Here is a 21,492-nt window from a genome sequence, read left to right on the forward strand (position 1 = left end):
GTGACTTGATTTGTTTGGCCTGCTGGGTTTCTCCAGCATTTTATATTTTTACCGCAACCGTGGTGTCTACAAACTTTGGTGATTTACTTCCAGCACTCAGTACTTTTGAAGGCCAAACACTCTCTTTATGACCCTCTCTACTTGGATAGCGCGCGCACAAAACTTTTCTCGGTCTGCAGGCAGGGACACAGGACAATGAACGATTTGAGTGAGAGCTGCAGGGGCAGGAGCTGGTCCTCCTGCCCTGCCGGGGGCGCTGCGGCCAGCACCGGTATGACACGGTTGCCAGGCCTGGGTTTTTGGTGCCCCTCTCTTCGCTCACTGGCCCCGGGGGCTGCCCGACCTCGCTGGCGTTCACGGTGGGTGAGCATCCAAAGGTGGCAGGAGGCCCTCCCGCAAGACAGGGACCGTCCAGCTGGCGGCTGGGATGTCCTCAGGGTAGAGGGGCTGAGGGGATCCCTCACAGGGCAGGGACCCCCATGCCTTCTCTATCTCCCCCTCCCCTGTCATCCACCCCAACCCCCCATCAGCACCCTCCCACCTCTCCCTCTATCACCCCTCCCATGTCACCCACCCCCCAACCAACCCATCAGTTCCCATTCACTCCTCCCTCTATCCCCCAACCCCTCTATCCCCCATCCTCTATCCCCCCACCCCTCCATCTCCCCACCCCTCCCTCTATCCCCATCCCTCTACCCCTCTATCCCCATCCACTATCTCCCACCCTTCCCTCTATCTCCTCACCCCTCTATCCCCATCCACTATCTCCCACCCCTCCCTCTATCCTCCCACCCTCCCTCTCCTCCAACCCCTCCCTCTATCACCCCATCCCTCCCTCTGCCCCCAACTGCTGTATCCCCGTCGTTCACCCCAATCCCCCATCATCTCCCATTCACCCCTCCCTCTATTCCCCTTCCCCGTCATCCACCTCCAACTCTCCATCATCTCCCATTCACTCCTCCCTATCCCCGTCCTCTATCCCCCCACCACTCCCTCTATTCCCACCCTTTATCCTTTATCCCTCCACCTATCCCTCTATCCCCCACCCCTTCATCTATTCTCCCCCCTCTATCCCCTACCCCTTTCTTTATTCCTCCACCCCTCCTTGTTTCCCCCCACCCTTCTCACTATCCCCATCCTCTATCCACCTCACCCTCCATCTATCCACCCACCCCTCCCTCTATCTCCCATCCTTCTCCACCTCCCCTCTATCCCTTACTCCTGCCTCTATTCCTCCACCCCTCCCTCTATCCCCATCCCCGCTCTATCTGCCACCTGTCATCCATCCCCAACCCCCCAACAGCTCTCATTCATCCCTCCCTCTATTCCTCACACCCCTTCCCCTAACCCCTCCCTCAATCTCCCGTCATCCCCTCTATCCCCCCACCCCTCCCTTGATCTTCCCTGTTGGCTCCCTCCATCACTCTCAACCCCCTCCCACCCCTCCCTCTATCCCCCCCTCCCTGTATCCCCCCTCCCTCTATCCCACCCACCCTTCCATTGCCCCCCTATATCCCATCCACTCTACCCAATCATCTCCCTCTATCCCACCCACCCCTCCATCGGCTCCCTATATCCCACCCACTCCCCCCATTCATCTCTCTCTATCCCACCCACCCCTCTGTTGCCTCGGGAGACCTGCCAACCGACAGAAAGACCCATCGCACCCCGATCTCCTTCTCTATCCCCCACACCCCCCATGCACAAGAACACCAGATTTGTCACTTTCTTTCCTGCTGTTATCAGGCTCTTAAACGGACCCCCCTCCAAATTAGCAAGAGACGATGCACTCTTTTCTCTGCAACAGCTGGGGAGGTGGATGGGAGGAGGCGTTTGGTTGGTGCTAATTCCCACCAGAAGAGGGTTCCAAAAGTTCCCAAACTTCTGGGGAATTGAAGATGGAAATCTACAGCATAGTCCAGGTCCTTCACCCCACAGTGTTGTGCTGACCCAATCACCTACTCCAACAACTCCAGTGGTGTTTCAAACTTTTTCTTCCCACTCTCATTCCCCCTTAAGTAATCCTTAAGCTGTAAGTGATCTGTGATCAGTAAGCCGTCCCTTTCCCACTGGACCCTGCCCCAGGAATTAACTGGGAATTTACCAGGACAGGGTCCAGTGGGAAAGGAACGCTGTCCAAGCACCGGCACCAAATGACATAATTTCACGCCAGGGATTTACAGCCTCGACCCCTACTCATATTTGCTGATACAGCCATGGGAAAGAGCCAGCAGAAAGTCACCCGGTTCCAGTTGAAGGAAGAGGATGGGGAGGGGAAGAGGAGGGGAGGGGAAGAGGAGGGGAAGGGAAGAGGAGGGGAGGGGAAGAGGAGGGGAGGGGAAAAGGAGAGATGGGGAGGGAGGAGAGGGAAGGGAAGGAGTGGAGAGGGGGAAGATGAGGAGGGGAAGAGATGGGAAGGGGAGGGGAGGGGAAGGAGAGAGGAGAGGGATGGGGAGATGAGGGATGGAAAGGGAAAGGAGGGATGGGAAGGGAGGAGATGGAAGGGGAGGGGAGAGGAGAGGAGGGAAGGGGAGGGGAGGGAAGGAAAGCGGAGGGGAGGAAATGAAAATGAAGGGCATTCAGTGGAGGGGCTACCTGACTGCCAGTACCCTTCCCTCCCCAGGCTCCCTCCCCCACCCAGAAATGGGGAGGACCCTGCTACCCCTGGCAGCCTGTGCCCTGCTGACCACCCTGTGGACCCTACACCGCCGGCCGCCCGCTGCCTTCTGGAAGGCCCCGTGCCCGATGCGGTCGCTATGGAACCAGGACTTGCTGCAGGAGCAGCAGCGGAGGCCAAGACGACATCCTCCAGCCTGGCACCCGGGGCCAGGTGTGCCCCCAGCCTGCGGGCCGGACCTGGATGTGGCGGTGCGTGTGGCCGACTACCATCTCCTGCCGCAGTCCATGAAGGACTTCCTGCTATACCGCCACTGCCGCCGCTATCCACTCCTGCTCGAGCCCCGGGACCTGTGCGGCCCAGATGGGGACCCACGCCTGCTGCTGGCCATCAAGAGCCAGGCCTCCAGCTTCACCCGGCGCCAGGCCATCCGCCAGACCTGGGGGGGCCTAGGCTGGGCCTGGGATGTCGGCCTAGTCTTCCTGCTGGGCCAGGAGGAGGAGGAGGGAGGAGGCCTGTCGAGCCTGCTGGCCTGTGAGAGCCGGCGCTTTGGCGACCTGCTCCAGTGGGCCTTCCACGACACCTTCCTCAACCTGACGCTGAAGGAGGTGCTCTTCCTGCCCTGGCTCCTCCACCGCTGCCCGTCCACCCGTTACATCTTCAAGGGGGACGACGATGTCTTCGTCAACACCCCAGGTCTGCTGGCGTACCTGGACTCGGAGCAGGCCCAAGGCCTCAACCTCTTCCTGGGCGATGCCATCTTCAGAGGCCGGCCTTGCCGCAATGCCTCGCTGAAGTACTACGTGCCCGGTGCTTTCTACAGTGGCCTGTACCCGCCGTACGCGGGTGGCGCTGGTGTGCTGTACACAGGGCATCTGGCTCGCCAGCTGGAGTGGGCTTCCCGGGCCCTGCCCCTCTTCCCCATCGATGATGTCTTCACCGGCATGTGCCTGCGCAGCCTGGGCCTGGTGCCCACCCACCACCCAGGCTTCCGCAGCTTCGGCATCAATGCCAGCGAGCGCTGGGAGCCTTGCATCTACCGCCGCCTCTTCATGGTGCACCGACACAGCCCGCAAGAGATGTTGCTGCTGTGGAGCCTGCTCCAGCAACAGGGGAATGTCTCCTGTGGCTGAGGGGTGGGGGTGTTAGGCCTTGTGTGGGAGGGTAGGCCTTATGTGGGGGTTCAGTCTTTTGTGGGGGTTCAGTCTTTTGTGGGGGGTAGACCTTGTGTGAGGGGTGGAGGTAGGCCATATGTGGGGGCATGGGGGGGTTGGGTCATGTGTGGGGGTAGGCGTGTGTGAGGGATAGGCCTTGTGTTGGGCGTAGGCCGTGTGTGGTGGGTGGGGGTAGGCGTGTGTGGGGGTTTGGCCTTTTGTGGGGAGTAGGTCTTGTGTCGGGGTAGGCTTTGTGTTAGCTGTAGGGCTTGTTTGGGCCCTGTGGGTGGGGTGTAGGCCTTGTGATGGGGTTATGCCCTGTGTGGGAGGGGAAGGCCCTGTGTGGGGTCTAGGCCTTGTGTGTGGGGGTAGGCCTTGTGTGCGGAGTAGGCCTTGTGAGGGGTTTAGGCCCTGTGTCTGTACAAGCTGGGGAGGCCATGTGTACGGGCTGGGGGAGGCCCTGTGTACAGGCCGGGAGGTGGGGAGGGGTATACAAGATTTGATACCCAATTGCGAGGAGAAAAGGACCAAAGGACAGAGTGGACAGTGGATGGAGTGGAGAGGCCTGTACAGATGGACACACAGCGGGCCAATGATCCTGCGCATCAGACGGGCGTATACAGGACAAAGGGAGATACAGGTCGGGAGAATTGGTCGATACACGGGTCGGGGTTTTGTGTTAAATTCTACTGTTTTGTGAATGTTCACTCAATAAAGAGTTAATTGCAACTTACAAATCCTAGCCTCTGTTTAGTTTACAAATACTTGCACCGTGCCCACACCAAACACTGCTTTGTACAGGATGCAGAGTTTGGCAGAAAAGTGGCAGATTGAGTACAATCCGGATCAGTGATGCGCTTTGCAAGGCCCAGTCGGTGTCACAGTTAGTGCGACACCTTCACAGCGCCAGCGATCGGGACAGGACCCAGGGTTCAAATCCCGCACTGTCCATTCTTCCCCTGTGTCTGCGTGGGTTTTCCTCAGGGGCTCCAGTTTCCCTCCCACTCTTCAAAAGCATACTGGTGGAGGGTGTAGGTTAAGGGGGTGTAAATTGGGCAGCCCAGAGGACCCCAGAACCCAGCAGCAATAGAAATTCTCCAAGACAAATGGCTACTTAACAAAAGTTGCTTTTAATTTTCTTTAAACATAAAAAACATAAAAACAGGATCAAACTATTAACTGAACCCCCTTCTAATTCTAAGCGCACGTGTGTGTAACTTCAGAAAAGTTCTTTGATTCACAGTCCAATCTCACTTCTCCAAGTTCACCGGGTATCAGGTAATTCTTATACTGTGCACGGAATTCAACATTTATAAAGTTCACCAGGCTTTGTTGCTCAAAAGGTAAATGGATACTGCTCAGGAAGATTCTTGTCGGTTTTCACAGAGAGAGAGAGAGAGAGAGAGAGAGAGAGAGAGAGAGAAGGAGAGAGAGAGAGAGAGAGAGAGAGCGCTCGATGGACACAACTGATTCCTTCCGATCAGCCACGACAGTGTCTTGCTGAAGAAACGCCCACCTGGGTTCTCCAGATGATCACCTCTTTCTTTCAAGTCACCACAGAGTTCCTTTTTGTTTCTTTTATTCCAAGTGAAACATTAGACAGCCAGTCCTCTCCTCTTGCATGGACCTCAAGGGGCTTTGACCAGGCTGAAGTCACAACTTGTCTTCAAAATGGGGTTTTTCACAAGCTTACCAGCTTGTCCTGTTCCAGTCCCAGCTGCTGAACTGTAGAACTGAATTCTCTCTCTCTCTCTCTGAGAAAACCACATGATATTCTTAGAATAGCCAACTGCACTCAGACGGCAGCTCCAGACCCAAGTCTGTTCATCTGTTGCTCTCCAAAACAATAACCCATTACTCCACAGCATGTCCAATTAACACATACTTGTTAAGTCCTTTAGGCATTCTTCAAAGTTTTCGCAAAGGCACCTGGAGCCTGGACTGTCTGGCTTGAGCAGAGCTCTGACATTTTAAATGAGATCTGTGTTATGAAGTGTTTGTATTTGACCTACACTAAAAAAAATGCCCACAATTTATCTCCTTTAAAACATATCTATATACAATATAAAATAATCTGTCACACCGTGCTGTACGTCTAAATTTAAAATTAAAATTTTAAATTTAAATTCAGATTTATTGTCAGAGTACATCTTCTTTGGCTTGGCTTCGCGGACGAAGATTTATGGAGGGGGTAAAAAAGTCCACGTCAGCTGCAGGCTCGTTTGTGGCTGACAAGTCCGATGCGGGACAGGCAGACACGATTGCAGCGGTTGCAAGGGAAAATTGGTTGGTTGGGGTTGGGTGTTGGGTTTTTCCTCCTTTGCCTTTTGTCAGTGAGGTGGGCTCTGCGGTCTTCTTCAAAGGAGGTTGCTGCCCGCCAAACTGTGAGGCGCCAAGATGCACGGTTTGAGGCGTTATCAGCCCACTGGCGGTGGTCAATGTGGCAGGCACCAAGAGATTTCTTTAGGCAGTCCTTGTACCTTTTCTTTGGTGCACCTCTGTCACGGTGGCCAGTGGAGAGCTCGCCATATAACACGATCTTGGGAAGGCGATGGTCCTCCATTCTGGAGACGTGACCCATCCAGCGCAGCTGGATCTTCAGCAGCGTGGACTCGATGCTGTCGACCTCTGCCATCTCGAGTACTTCGACGTTAGGGGTGTAAGCGCTCCAATGGATGTTGAGGATGGAGCGGAGACAACGCTGGTGGAAGCGTTCTAGGAGCCGTAGGTGGTGCCGGTAGAGGACCCATGATTCGGAGCCGAACAGGAGTGTGGGTATGACAACGGCTCTGTATACGCTTATCTTTGTGAGGTTTTTCAGTTGGTTGTTTTTCCAGACTCTTTTGTGTAGTCTTCCAAAGGCACTATTTGCCTTGGCGAGTCTGTTGTCTATCTCTTTGTCGATCCTTGCATCTGATGAAATGGTGCAGCCGAGATAGGTAAACTGGTTGACCGTTTTGAGTTTTGTGTGCCCGATGGAGATGTGGGGGGGCTGGTAGTCATGGTGGGGAGCTGGCTGATGGAGGACCTCAGTTTTCTTCAGGCTGACTTCCAGGCCAAACATTTTGGCAGTTTCCGTAAAGCAGGACGTCAAGCGCTGAAGAGCTGGCTCTGAATTTGCAACTAAAGCGGCATCATCTGCAAAGAGTAGTTCACGGACAAGTTTCTCTTGTGTCTTGGTGTGAGCTTGCAGGCGCCTCAGATTGAAGAGACTGCCATCCGTGCGGTACCGGATGTAAACAGCGTCTTCATTGTTGGGGTCTTTCATGGCTTGGTTCAGCATCATGCTGAAGAAGATTGAAAAGAGGGTTGGTGCGAGAACACAGCCTTGCTTCACGCCATTGTTAATGGAGAAGGGTTCAGAGAGCTCATTGCTGTATCTGACCCGACCTTGTTGGTTTTCGTGCAGTTGTATAATCATGTTGAGGAACTTTGGGGGACATCCGATGCGCTCTAGTATTTGCCAAAGCCCTTTCCTGCTCACGGTGTCGAAGGCTTTGGTGAGGTCAACAAAGGTGATGTAGAGTCCTTTGTTTTGTTCTCTGCACTTTTCTTGGAGCTGTCTGAGGGCAAAGACCATGTCAGTGGTTCCTCTGTTTGCGCGAAAGCCGCACTGTGATTCTGGGAGAATATTCTCGGCGACACTCCATTCTCGTTGCTCTCCATTGCAGGCAAAATCTTCGCTAGGATTCTACTAAATAGAATAATACCTAGTGTCGCCGAGAATATTCTCCCAGAATCACAGAGTACATACATGACATCACTTACAGCCCCGAGATTCCCATTTCCTGCGGATGCAGCAGAACTACCACTAATTGGTCATGCAAAAAAATGAACTGTACACAGTGTAAACATATAAAGAACTGGAAACGGATACAAATGTAAACAAACTGACTTTGCTTGGATGTACTTGGACACGGCCCTTGCTGACTGTGCCTGAGGCTCGTCCCACTGACCTCTGAATAAAGGCCACAGTTCCTCAACCATCTTGACGGGTATCCATTCTGGAGTTAATGAAAGCCTCTCAGTCTCTCTACAATTTCTAGCCTTGATGGGGCATCAGCGAGACAGAGAGAACAAAAAGAAGATTGATAAAGTGCTCAAGACTGAAAAGAGCCCCTGACTGAGTTTGTCGTTGAGGAGTCTGATGGTGGAGAAGGGTGGTGTGAGTCTTGTGGCACTGAGACCTCATTCCTCATGGCAGCAGCGAGAATAGAGCAGTGTGGATCCCATAGATGTCCTCGATGGTGGGGAGGGTTTTGCCTGTGATGTCCTGAGCTGTGGAGGGCTTTACCCTCAGGGGTGTTGGCAGCCAGTCAGCCCACTTTCCACCTCACCGCTGGAGAAATTTGCCAAGATTTCTGGTGTCATACCAAACTCCTGAGGAAGTGGGGCAGTGGCGGGCTTTCTTCATGATGCCATTGGTGTGTTGGGTCCCGGAAAGATCCTCTGAGATAGTCAGGATGAAGATACCCCTGTAAGTTATTGCTGTCTCTCCTATCACCCTTATTTCTTGTACAAAGTGATGATTTTGGAGTCGTGTATATCCTGTGGTTTGGCTCCTTCCTTCCAGCACTGCCGGAAGACCTTGTCTGAAGGTCAGGGGAGTGAGCTTTTGCAGGGTAAAATGGTGGCTGGAGCCACTGTAATGGCAGCACTGGGACTGGTGAGGATCTGCAGGGAGCAGAGATACAACACTCCCTCTGGGGTCCAACCAGCCAGTCGACCGCCGTCAGCTTTGACCGGTCCATTGAGGGAGCCGACGGTGGTTTTATTTAAAATACCGCAACCCCAAGGTGGTGACCGTGGGGCCTGCCACCAAGATGGCGGAACGTCTGACTGGCAGCAGTCACAAGGGGGAGCAGAGCAAACGGGGAGCCACCCCCCCTCCCAGTCTGAGAAGCAGAGGTGGCGACCCATGGGAGAGGGGTCTGTGGCTGAAAGACCCACATGTGTGGCGGGGCTGCTGGCGACTTGAGGCGAGGAACCCAGAGAGGCTGGGGGCTGCTGTCAGTGGGGCTTGCGCCGGGCTGCTGGAGACAGGTTGAAGGGGTACCCAGGTATTGGATTTGGGTTGGCAAAAGCGTGGAGAGGTCCCTGACCATATCAGAAGTTCGGATCTGGAGCTCAGGTCACCAATGCTTTGGACCGGACTGTGTGAGGACGCAGGAAGCGCTGGAGGCAAATCTACGGGCACTCGGTGACCGTGGAGGAGCTCTGCTTCTCTTTCTCTGACTGTAAGGGGTGCTTCAGGCAATTTCTGCCGATGGTGAATCTGTCGCCTTGCAGCAGAAAAAAAGACAATTTCATGTGATATGACCGTTTTATTACAATGACAATAAATTGAATTTTGAATAGAGTCGTCCTATACTCAGGCCGTCCAATAGACGTGTGATCATCCTATACACGGGCCGTCCGATACACGGGTCGTCTGATACACGGGTCATCCTAGACGTGTTATCCAATGCTTGTATTGTCCAATACAAGACACAAGAGCAACTTGTCCGTGAACTACTCTGCAGACGATGCCGCTTTAGTTGCCCATTCAGAGCCAGCTCTTCAGCGCTTGACGTCCTGTTTTGCGGAAGCTGCCAAAATGTTTGGCCTGGAAGTCAGCCTGAAGAAAACTGAGGTCCTCCATCAGCCAGCTCCCCACCATGACTACCAGCCCCCCCACATCTCCATCGAGCACACTAAATTCAAAACGGTCAACCAGTTTACCTATCTTGGCTCCTCCATTTCATCGGATGCAAGGATCGACAACGGATAGACAACAGACTCGCCAAGGCAAATAGCACCTTTGGAATACTATACAAAAGAGTCTGGAAAAACAACCAACTGAAAAACCTCACAAAGATTAGCGTATACAGAGCCGTTGTCATACCCACACTCCTGTTCGGTTCCGAATCATAGGTCCTCTACCGACATCACCTACGGCTCCTAGAACGCTTCCACCAGCGTTGTCTCCACTCCATCCTCAACATTCATTGGAGCGACTTCATCCCTAACATCGAAGTACTCGAGATGGCAGAGGCCGACAGCATCGAATCCACAGATCCAACTGCGCTGGGCAGGTCACGTCTCCAGAAAGGAGGTCCATCGCCTTCCCAAGATCGTGTTATATGGCGAGCTCTCCACTGGCCACCGTGACAGAGGTGCATCAAAGAGGTACAAGGACTGCCTAAAGAAATCTCTTGGTGCCTGCCAGTGGGCTGATATCGCCTTAAACCGTGCATCTTGGCGCCTCACAGTTCGGCGGGCAGCAACCTCCTTTGAAAAAGACCGCAGAGACCACCTCACTGACAAAAGGCAAAGGAGGAAAAACCCAACACCCAACCCCAACCAACCAATTTTCCCTTACAACCACTGCAACCGTGTCTGCCTGTCCCACATCGGACTTGTCAGCCACAAACGAGCCTGCAGCTGACGTGGACATTACCCCTCCATAAATCTTCGTCCTCGAAGCCAAGCCAAAGATTGTCCAATACGCGGACCACCTTATATTCATGTTGTTCTATTCACAGGTCGTCTAATACACGCATCGTCGATACTCGTGTCTTCAGATACGCGCGTCATCTGATACACAGGCCACCTTATACTCATGTCGTCTGTACACCCTTGTATAGGGACCGGAGGCGGAAGTGATGCGACCGGTGGAGGAAGTGGCCGCCCGCCATCTTGGTTGCTGGCAGCCGGTGGTGGTGGAGCTCCGTCCGGTCGCCGGTCCAGGGAGCGAGCGGAGGGGGGGGGAACGGAAGCGGACGGAGGGGGGTTGCGCGGCCGATGCGCGCTCCCCGGCCATGGGCTCCAGCAAGAAGCATCGCGAGCGCGGCGACGAAGGCGCGCGCCACAAGAAGCACAAGCACAAGGATCGCAAGGAGCGCACGGGCAGCCGCGAGCGCGAGGGCCGACGGCACCGGGACCGGGAGCGCGAGAGGCGCGGCGCCGAGACCGAGCGCAGGCCCAAGAGGGAGAAGGTCGAGGAGCCTGGTGAGGAGCAGGGGGAAGGGGGTAAGAGGGAGAGAAAGAGGAAGGGAGGGGGTGGGGCAGGAGAGGAAGGGACAGGGCAGGAGAGGGGGAGAGGTGCGGGCTGGGGGAGAGGTGCGGGCTGGGGGAGAGGTGCGGGCTGGGGGAGAGGTGCGGGCTGGGGGAGAGGTGCGGGCTGGGGGAGAGGTGCGGGCTGGGGGAGAGGTGCGGGCTGGGGGAGAGGTGCGGGCTGGGGGAGAGGTGCGGGCTGGGGGAGAGGTGCGGGCTGGGGGAGAGGTGCGGGCTGGGGGAGAGGTGCGGGCTGGGGGAGAGGTGCGGGCTGGGGGAGAGGTGCGGGCTGGGGGAGAGGTGCGGGCTGGGGGAGAGGTGCGGGCTGGGGGAGAGGTGCGGGCTGGGGGAGAGGTGCGGGCTGGGGGAGGGAGGGGTTGGGGCAGGAGAGGGGAGAGGCGGGGGGCTGGGGGAGGGGAGAGGCGGGGGGCTGGGGGAGGGGAGAGGCGGGGGGCTGGGGGAGGGGAGAGGCGGGGGGCTGGGGGAGGGGAGAGGCGGGGGGCTGGGGGAGGGGAGAGGCGGGGGGCTGGGGGAGGGGAGAGGCGGGGGGCTGGGGGAGGGGAGAGGCGGGGGGCTGGGGGAGGGGAGAGGCGGGGGGCTGGGGGAGGGGAGAGGCGGGGGGCTGGGGGAGGGGAGAGGCGGGGGGCTGGGGGAGGGGAGAGGCGGGGGGCTGGAGAGAGGAGGAGGAGGAGGCGGCTGGGGACGGGTCAGGGCGGAGGGGAGAGAGGAGGGGGCTGGGCACGGGTGAGGGCGGAGGGGAGAGAGGAGGGGGCTGGGCACGGGTGAGGGCGGAGGGGAGAGAGGAGTGGACTGGGGACGGGTGAGGGCGGAGGGGAGAGAGGAGGGTGCAGGTTGAGGGCCCCTGGTCCCGCCCCTAAGCCGGAGAATGCCAACTGACCCATTTCCCTCTGCTCGCTGCGTGACCTGCTGAGTTGTTCCAACACATTTACCTCCTGTACCAGCTCCCCAGCATCTGCAGACTCCTGGTTCATTTCTCATTCTTTGTCTCTTGTTCCAGGCCCTGGGCCAAAATCTGCTGGTGGCAATGCCTCGCTCTCCATCGAAGAAACCAAGTGAGTGGCAAAATCTTTTGAATTCCCTCTCTCAGAGACACAGTCATTCTGCTGTTGCTGTGACCCGGTATCCCCCTCCTTGCTAACATTTGTGTCCCATTGGGAGTTTCAACCTTGTTACGGGAAGTGCAGGAGGGATATAAACAGTGCATGCCTGTTACTCACTAGCCCCTTTACCATTGGCATCTCAGTTTGGCTGCCATTTCTACTGGGCCCCCCTTAACTGGGACACTAATGGCTTTTCCATTGAACACACTCATCACTGGGGATTGGAGTGTTCTACCTTCAACTGGAAATGGGTGACTTCTACTGTCCCTTTTCCATTGGTTTTATCAGTACGCCGATGCTGGGGATATGAGTAGGGGTCAAGGTGGTTAATCCCTGGAGTGAAATGATGTCATTTGATGCCGGTGTTTGGACAGCGTTCCTTTTTCACTGGGCCCTGTCGCAGTAAGTTCCCAGGTAATTCCTGGGACAGGGTGCCAGTGGAAAGGGGGCCACTGAACGATGCCTTGGTGCGATCTCAGAACCATAGAACATGACAAAACAGAAAGTGTCTCTTCAAGTCCAACCCGTTGGCTTACCATCCTTATCATTCTCCTGCTTTCTCTCCAATATCCTTGATTCTCTTCCTAAATCAAGAACCTATCTACCCAATGACTTGACCTGCATGGCTGTCTGTGGGGGAAAAAAATTCTTGGTCTGTGCCCGCGTGATTGCAGTGAAACAATCCCCCCCCACCCCCAGCCTTTTTATTCGGATGCTTGCCTGCTTTTTTTGCTCGCACTTTGACGAAGGGCTCGGGTCCGAAGTGCCAGTCAGCTATCTTTTTCACCTTTCGTTGTGGGGCCTGCTGATTTCTTCCAGTGTTTCTACTTGTAAGGAAGGAAGTCGCCCTCGCTCTGACAAATTTGTCCCCTTTTGATTGTTAGCCAATCTATTCCCAACAGTGGAGGGCAGTTGGTACAAAACAGGCCAGCCCCAGTGTACTTGGGTGGGTGTGGGAATCACCCGATAGCTGGCCTCTCTTCACATTCGCCCAGTCCCAAATTGATGATAAGGATTTTTCCCAACCCCCCCCCCCCCCATCAGCCAGCAGGGAGGGGAGGTGGAGCAGATGCCTGCCTAGTAGCTTGATGAACGTTAGAACCATAGAAACCTTAGAACATTGCAGTGCAGAAAACACACCCTACCTCAGTGGTTCTCAACCTTTTTCTTTCCACTCGCATCCCACTTTAAGTAATCCCGGAGCCATCAGTGCTCTGTGATTAGTAAGGAATTGCTTAAGGTGGGATGTGAGTGGGAAGGGGAGGTTGAGAACCACAGCTTTAATCATCCCTCATTGACTCATTATGTGCACGGTTTCAGAACTCCAAAGGAAATGGGCCAATGACGATTTTTCTCAAGCCAAATATTTCAGTAACAATCGGGTCTAGAGCAGTGATTCTCAACCTTCCCTTCCCATTCACATCCCACCTTAAGCAACCCCTTACTAATCACAGAGCCCCGATGGCAGAGTGATTACTTAAAGTGGGATGTGAGTGGAAAGAGAAAGGTTGAGAACCACTGGGCCTTCCCTGTAACTTAGTTCCTGAAGTCCCAACGGCATCCTAGTAAGTCTTCTCTGCACTTTTTCAGTCATATGCGCCGAGCAATTAATCTGCTTCATCTGACTATCCTGCATGCAGTCTATACCCTATACATTGGTTACTCTTTACAGGTACTCCCAGACTTACAACCTATGAGACTCATCCATCCACATATAATGGCCGAAATGTTAAAATAAATACTGTATATACAAGTATATTCTCCCTTGACCCTGCTGGGAAGATGATGTCTCCGCTCATGCCGGGAGCCCAAGGTGGGGCCAGGTGTCCAGGGTGTCGCAACCGACATGGTGATTTGGAACATGAGCAGATTGCCATCACTCTCTCTCCCTCCCCAATTTCTCTCTCTCTCCCTCCCCAGCGACTTTGGAGAGGGAGAGAGAATGTTAAAAACGGTGTTGGGTCCAACAAAGCACATTTCCTTGATCTCACTGCAAAAGGAGTTCAGAAATGAAAGAAAAAAATATAAAATTTATGCGGTTCCGGTGAAAATCAGGCCTATCTATGGGAAAATAACGCCCCTCGCGAGAGCTGGCTGGTGGCCAACCTCTTGCAACAGCTGGCCTTGGTACTTGACAAACTAAAACAGGAATACAGGGCAATTCCGATGTAGGTCCATTCTGAGATGTGACTGGATGCCCAGAACGGAACACGGACGTAGGTCAGGGAGGACCTCTGCTTTCTCTGGTCGCTGCGTGACCTGCTGAGTTTCTCCAGCACCTCAGCAGCTTTGTTAATCCAGCCCTGTGGGGCACAATGCCACAGATCCTCAGGTGGAACAGTGAACGGGGTTGTGGGGCGCAGGGTTTGAGCTGGTATTAAAATTCTACCCTCTGTCTTGTTTTCTACAGTAAACTGAGAGCCAAACTTGGACTGAAACCCCTGGAGGTGCAAGAGTCCAAAAAGAGTGAGTTCAATTTCTGCTTCACTGTTAAGTTTGGGGGGGTGGGGTGGTTTGCGGGAACGGATATGAGAGGATTTGCAGAAATGTGGCACCTCAGCTATGAAGAAACTGGGAGACACTGGTGTCATCATCCTTAAAGCAGGGAACGTAAAGCAGAGGACAAATGGAGCTGTTCAGATGTTAAGTTTATTGTCATCTGTATCAAGATGCAGCGATGGAGTTTTAATTTAATTTAGAGGCACGCACAGAAACAGCCCATGTGCCAGTGCTGCCCAATTACACCCATGTGACCAATTCATCTACTAACATGGAGCATTCCAGCACTGTGCGGGCCCTTCGACCTATACAAGCCCACTCAACAACCAAAACATTCTATTTTTTTTCATTAATGAGCCTGTCTGAGTGTCTTTTAAATGTCCCTATTGTAGCAGCCTCCTTCACCACCCCCAGGCGCCCACTACTCTGTGTTTATTAAAAAATAACTTACCCCCCATATGTTTCTGTTAAACTTTCCTCCCCTCACTTTGTACAGACGTTCTCTGGTGTTTGCTACTCCCGCCCTGGGAAAAAGCTGTTGCCTGTCTACCTTATATACGTTTCTTACAATTTTTTCGGCCTCTGTTACGTCACCTCTCATCTTCGCTCCAAAGAGAAAAGCTCTGCTAACATTCTCCGTTCCAGTCAACATGCTGGTGAATCTCCTTTGCACCCTCGTCGCAGGCCGGCGTGGTTAGCATAACGCCTTTACAGTGTCAGCAATTGAGCCTGGACCTGGGTTTGAATCCTGCACTGACTGCGTGGGTTTTCTCCGGGGGCTTCGGTTTCCTTCAACCATTCAAAAACGTACCGGGGGTGTAGGTCAATTGGGGTGTAAATTGGGCGGCATGGACTCGTGGGCTAAATTGGCCTGTTTCTGTGCTGTATATTTAAATATTTATTTTTTTAAAGTTTAGAACGTGGGGCGGGGTGGAAGCCCATGCATTTCAGCACAGTCTTGGGGTGGAGCAGTTTTTGTCACTCAAGAGGAGAACCTGCGTGCACAGTGCCGGAGGTTGGGGATCGAACCCGCATCTGTCGAGCTGGGAAGACGGGATTCAACCCACTGGGCCGTCTGCGTCCCAAAGACGGACCACTGGGTTAATCGGATGGGGAACCCCTCACTTTGGGGGCTTGTGAGGATTAGTTCCAGGGGAGTGTGAAGGAAGGTCGTGACTTTGCAATTCTAGCAGCTGCTATGATGGGTTGAATGGCTGGGCCTCGTTACAAACATTACAGTGCTTTGTAGTATAAAGCAGCAAATGTATTAAAAGACTCTTATCACCTTGGACACACTCTTTCACCTCCTTCCCACTGGGAGGAAGACATGATAGTCTGATCACGCACCGACGGATTTATTTCTTACTGAATTAACCTCTCGCTGGTAAAAACAACGTTGCCTTTCCTCTCTTCAAACAAATTTCTCTCTGTACTTTTATTGCTGCACAATGCATGAGTTAACCAACTGAACTGCTCACAAACTGATCTCACTGAGCCTCAGTTCATGCGACAGTAAACCTGACCTTTGCTGGTGGTGTGGCTTCGGGGATGGCCCCGGTGATGAGGTTGCTACGGAAATGTTCCTGTTCCTGGGGCACAGCTGCAGCTAACAAATTATTCATTCCTCGGCCCCCCCCCCCACCCCCATCAGGCGAGTCCGGAACCAAGGAAAACCCAGAGGTGGTCCCAGCCATCAATCCCATTGTCTCGAAGGAGCAGGAGGATATTCGGGTGAAGCTCGCTGCGTTAAAGGAGAAACGGCTCCTGAACCAGAAGTTGGGGTAAGCTGTGACATGGTGGGCAAGGCTGAGGGAGGTGGGAGGGAGCTCCAAGGGACTGTCACTTTATAACATGGGTACAGTACTTGTGGGGACCAGTCTGTCACTGTCTAACACTGGGGCACAGTACTGGTGGGGATGGGTCTGTCACTGTATAACACTGGGGTACAGTACTGGTGGGGACGGGTCTTCACTGTATAACACTGGGGTACATTACTGGTGGGGAGGGGTCTGACTGTATAACACTGGGGTACAGTACTGGTGGGGACGGATCTGTTACTGTATAACACTGGGGTACATTACTGGTGGGGAGGGGTCTGTCACTGTATAACACTGGGGTACAGTACTGGTGGGGATGAGTCTGTCACTGTATAACACTGGGGTACAGTGGTGGGGATGGATCTGTCACTGTATAACACTGGGGTACATTACTGGTGGGGAGGGGTCTGTCACTGTATAACACTGGGGTACAGTACTGGAGGGGACGAGTCTGTCACTGTAATACTGGGGTTCAGTACTGGTGGGGATGGGTCCTGTCCAAGCATACATGAGTCAAGTTGGTGTGGGGAGCAATTGCGCAGGTTGCCGTTGTTCCCTGCACCTGCGTGTGGCCGTGTCCCACAGCAGAGACTGAGTGACGTGTGACCCTCTGCCTCTTCTCTCTCCATGTGTGGAGGAAAGTGAAGTGTCTGGGAGATGATGATGCCTGGCTGGACGATGCGGTGGCCTGGGTGGAGAAGAGTAGGAAACTGCAGAAAGAGAAGGAGATGGCTGACAAGAGGGTGAGTGTGAACAGCAGGGAGAGCAGTCTCTTGCACCCCGACACTTTCTGCCTTTCGCCCATCCCTTCTTCCCACCCCACCGCTTGCGAGACCCTGACCAATGCTGCCTTTACTACTCCAGCTCACTGATCCACACTAGCTCATGATGAAACCACCTTAACACCTTGCTCTGATTTCCTCATCCTCCCCGTCACAGCACCTTTCGTAACCTCCAGCTCCCGTTGCCCTCTGATACCTGTGACCTGCCACACTTTTCTGTTTTGCCTCCTTTGCCTGCTCCCAAAATCAGGGAATTTCCATCTCTCCTCCCCCTTTTCAGACGCTTGCCCTAATATAGAACCTGATGCTCATTTTGAAGATGTTTCAGGTATGACATACCTGACATCACTTACAACCCTGAGATTCTTTTTCCTGCGAGCAAGGCAGAATTACCACTAATAGGTACTGCAAAAATAAAACTACACAACATACACATGTAAACAAGCTGTGTAATTCAGGGAGAAAAAAATCAATCAAGTGCAAAAGGAAGAGTCCTTAAATGAGTCCCTGATTGAGCTTGCTGTTTAGGGGTCTGATGGTGGAGGGGGAGCCGCTGTTCCTGAACCTGATGGTGTGAGTCTTGTGGCACCAATACTTCTTTCCTGATGGCAGCAGCGAGAACAGAGTGTGTGTTTGGTGGTGTGGGTCCTTGATGATCACTGCTGCTCTCCTGGCGGCACCGTTTCCCATAGATGTTCTCAATGGTGGGGAGGGTTTTGCCTGTGATGTCCTGGGCTGTGTCCACAACCATTTGCAGGGCTTTATGCTCAGGGGTGTTGGTGACAGACCGTGATGCAGCTGGACAGCTGTAGAAATTTGCCAGGCAGGGTTTCTGATGTCGTACCAAACCTCGGCAAACTCTTGAGGAAGTTGAGGCGCTGACGTGCTTTCTTCACGATGTCATTAGTGTGTTGGGTCCAGGAAAGATCCTCTGAGATAGTGACTCCCAAGAACTTAAATCTGCTCGCCCTCTCCACCTCTTATCCCCCAATGATGGGTATGTCTGACCCACAGTCTGTCAGAGTTTGCAAGAGCCCAGAGAAAGAGCCTAGACTTTCCTGCAATCTCTGAGACAAAACCTAGGATTTTCTTGGCTAGTTTAAAACTGAGCTTGTCTGTTTTCCCCGCCATGTGCACCTAGGCAAAACTCCTCGAGGAAATGGATGAAGAGTTTGGTGTCAGCAACTTGATCGAGGAGGAACTCCGCACGCAGAAACAGGTGAGGCTCCAGGTGTACTGGGAGTAGTTAGGGTCCCTGGCCATTGAAGGAAGAAGACCTTGGTCCCACCACATCACTGGCGTGGATACTGTGGAATGTCAGTCTGGGATCATGGAATTGTCAGGGTCCTTCACTCAGTGTCTGACCCTGGAGTGTGTGATGGAATGGTTTCACTCTGTCCCTGATCCCAGGAGTGATGGGACGGCACGGAGGGAGCTTCACTTTATGTCTGATCCCGGGAGTGTGTGATGGGACGGTATGGAGGGAGCTTCACTCTGTGTCTGACCTTGGGAGTGTGTGATGGGATGGTGAAGAGGGAGCTTCACTTTGTGTCTGACCCCAGGAGTGTGTGATGGGACGGTGCGGAGGGAGCTTCACGCTGTGTCTGATCCCGGGGGTGTGTGATGGGACAGTGTGGAGGGAGCTTCACTCTCTCTTTAACCTTTCCCTGTGCATTTTGTGGTGTGTGGAGAGATTTTTAAATATTTCCCTGTTGGAACTCTCTTGGAAATTCCTTGACATTTAATGGCAATATTTGCAACTACTGAACTCTGAGCTGCACACAAGGAATCGCATCCTTTCACATTAATCTGGCACCGTGCCTGGCACAGACATTATGGATTATAGGGTTTGTTCCTGCTCTGTACTGACCTCTCCTGAGCTTGTAACGGGGTTTCACAACAAACAGAGAATGCTAAACGTTAGCCCGACCGATCCAGTCTCTCCTTGCAGCTGAACACTCTGCCCATCCCCAGAAACATCCTGGTGAACCTCCCCCTCCCCCCCCCCAAGTTCAGCCACATCCCCTCCTGCAGTGTGGCGACTGGAACGGTCTGCTGAATCAGATCGTGAGCTAAACGCTGGCAGGGTGATGGGATCTCATGGCATGTTCCACTTGGTATGCTCGGACTGGTACAGAGAGAGGGACTGAGGAGTCCTCGAGTAACAGCAGCCTTTTATTTTTAATCCCACCTGTCCAAGACTGCCTACACGTCGCAGGATCTGAAAGGATTGACTGTCCAGCATGACATTAAGGCTTTCCAGGAAGGAGAAGCTGTCGTCCTTACCCTGAAGGACAGAGGTAGGAAAACTTCAGACATTGATGGAGGCAGGGGTGATGTCTTTCAAGGGGTCGGAGTCTAAGGGTAAGGGCAAAGCTATTTGAGGACAGTACAGATATTCTGCCAACTGATATTAACCAACTCAACAATCTGTTAGGTCTGCTTTGTTCATGAATGAGTGAGTCAAACACCAGACTGAGTCGAAATCAAGGTTCTTTGTTCTTTATTGCCGGATTGTAACACTTGCAACTAACAGTGTTAGTTGGAGAAGGCGCATTCTGCCGTTATCAGCAAGTGGTGTTTTTTTTATACCTCAGGATACGTACTTAGTAAATTATCATACCATTACATTGTCCAATGAATTAGCTGTTGCTATCCTTCTCTGTTAATCTGCTGCACATCATTCTTGTTAGTGCAAAGCTTATCTTGAGTGTACAAGGTCACATCTGCATTCTGTTACTCCTTAGTACTGGGTGACTCCTCCGGTCCCATCTCATGATGTTTTTACCTTACACAATCTCAACCTTTATTGCCAAAGAGTCTTAAATGTTGCTATTGTACCAGCCTTCACCACCACCCCAGCATTCCAGGAACCCACTACTCTCTGCATATATTAAAAAAAAACTTGCCCCTGTTGTCTCCCCTAAACTTTCCTCCCTCACCTTGTTCAGATGTCATTTGATGTTTGCTGCTGTTGTCCTGGGAAAAAAATTGCAGGCTGTCCGCCCTATCTAGGCCTCACATAATCCTTCAAGACGTCTCTTGTCCTTCTTCGCTCCAAAGTGAAAAGCCCCAGCTCTGCTAACTTTGTGCCTCATAAGAGACATTCTCCAATCCAAGCAACATCCTGGTAAATCTCTTCTGCACCCTCTTCGCAGCTTCCACATCCTTCCTGTAATGAGACAGCCAGAACTGAACACACTACTCCCAAGTGTGGTCTAACTAGAGTTTTATAGAGCTGCCACATTACCTCATTGCTCTTGAACTTAATCCCCCCCCCCCCCCCCCCCCCCCCCCTCCCCCGACTAATGAAGGCCAACACCATAGGTTTTCTTAACTACCCTATCAACCTCGAGAGATCAATGGATTTTGACCACAAGGTCCTTCTGTTCTTCCCCACTATTAAGAATCCTGTGTTACATCACAGACTAGCAGCAATAGAAATTCACCAAGACGATGTGATTTAAAAAAACCAATATTTATTAATAGTCACTAATAATATAACATCTTATTTAAATTTAAACTTAACTCTAAATATATGCGAATATACCTGTGTGTGTGGATTACCCAAACCATTACAGCTTTGGCACAATTCTGGGAAGTAATTCCCAAAATTGAAACTACGTTGAAACTCTGACTGTTAAACTGATGCTCAGAAGTAATTACAAAGGAGGTGAGACAGAGACTGATCCTGAAAACTTGTGAGTTGCTTCAAGAGAAATGTCCTTTCATACAAATGGGTCTCACAGCTGCCCTCTTCCTTGCATAGGGGAAACGAAACGTGCGACTTCCCCAGTGCTTCCAAAACCAGCCACGGGTCAGTCGAAATGACCATCAAAATGGTCACAATCCAAATGCAGTAATGCTTCTGCTTCCGTTACCTCGATATGGGTCAATCAAAATGACTATTACAATCGTCACAGTGGCTCAGCAATAATTCCCCTGACTAGGAAAATTATCAGCATCATCCATTTCACAGATCCATTCCAACTTTTACTGGTCAAGGCTGAAAAACTTTCTTTAAGGGTCTCAAACACATGATTCATAATCATATGACTCTCTGTAAGTGTCCGATCTGTTTTTCCTTGGATACCCAACTATTGTTCTTGGTTCTTCTGTCAGAGCCGTTACTTTGTTTATAGTCAACACTCAATGGTGCCATGTTGTCCGTAAAAATCTTGTGAAATCTAAGAATGTTTTGTACCCTGCAACACCACCCCCCCCCCCCCCCCAAGTCATAGTGACTAAAAAAAACAGGAGTTTGCAATACCTGCCATTAACCTTCAAGTTCGACCTTCCTAAAAGCATCACTTCACGCTTATCCAGACTGAACGCCATCTGCTAGTTCTTCGCCCAGTTCTGCATCCTGTTGTCACCTACGTAAGCCTCTGAGTTAAATGAGGAAGTCTGCAGATACTGAGGTTGAGTACGACGCACAGGGAGCCTCCACAGGAAACATTTCGGGCA

The 21,492-nt window shown here is 52.6% G+C and overlaps 2 protein-coding genes across 2 annotated transcripts in view; both read left to right on the forward strand.

Annotated features, from left to right (window-relative positions):
• The first annotated feature begins 280 nt into the window (after positions 1-280).
• LOC138741768 (N-acetyllactosaminide beta-1,3-N-acetylglucosaminyltransferase 2) lies at positions 281-3,820 on the forward strand. Its single transcript, XM_069896055.1, has 2 exons — positions 281-359; positions 2,624-3,820. Exon 2 carries the CDS (start codon positions 2,644-2,646, stop codon positions 3,748-3,750), a length of 1,107 nt encoding a protein of 368 aa, XP_069752156.1. The 5' UTR covers positions 281-359; positions 2,624-2,643; the 3' UTR covers positions 3,751-3,820.
• A 6,617-nt stretch (positions 3,821-10,437) lies between these two features.
• sart1 (spliceosome associated factor 1, recruiter of U4/U6.U5 tri-snRNP) overlaps positions 10,438-21,492 on the forward strand; it is a 29,747-nt gene continuing 18,692 nt past the window's right edge. Inside the window, 8 exon segments of the mRNA XM_069896234.1 lie at positions 10,438-10,761; positions 11,825-11,879; positions 14,338-14,393; positions 16,078-16,207; positions 16,881-16,986; positions 18,167-18,244; positions 19,226-19,384; positions 20,795-20,884. Of these exon segments, the coding sequence (XP_069752335.1) occupies positions 10,572-10,761; positions 11,825-11,879; positions 14,338-14,393; positions 16,078-16,207; positions 16,881-16,986; positions 18,167-18,244; positions 19,226-19,384; positions 20,795-20,884 (864 nt within the window). The 5' untranslated portion in view covers positions 10,438-10,571.

This window comes from Narcine bancroftii, chromosome 8, assembly GCF_036971445.1.
Source record: "Narcine bancroftii isolate sNarBan1 chromosome 8, sNarBan1.hap1, whole genome shotgun sequence".
Classification (NCBI taxonomy): Eukaryota; Metazoa; Chordata; class Chondrichthyes; order Torpediniformes; family Narcinidae; genus Narcine; species Narcine bancroftii.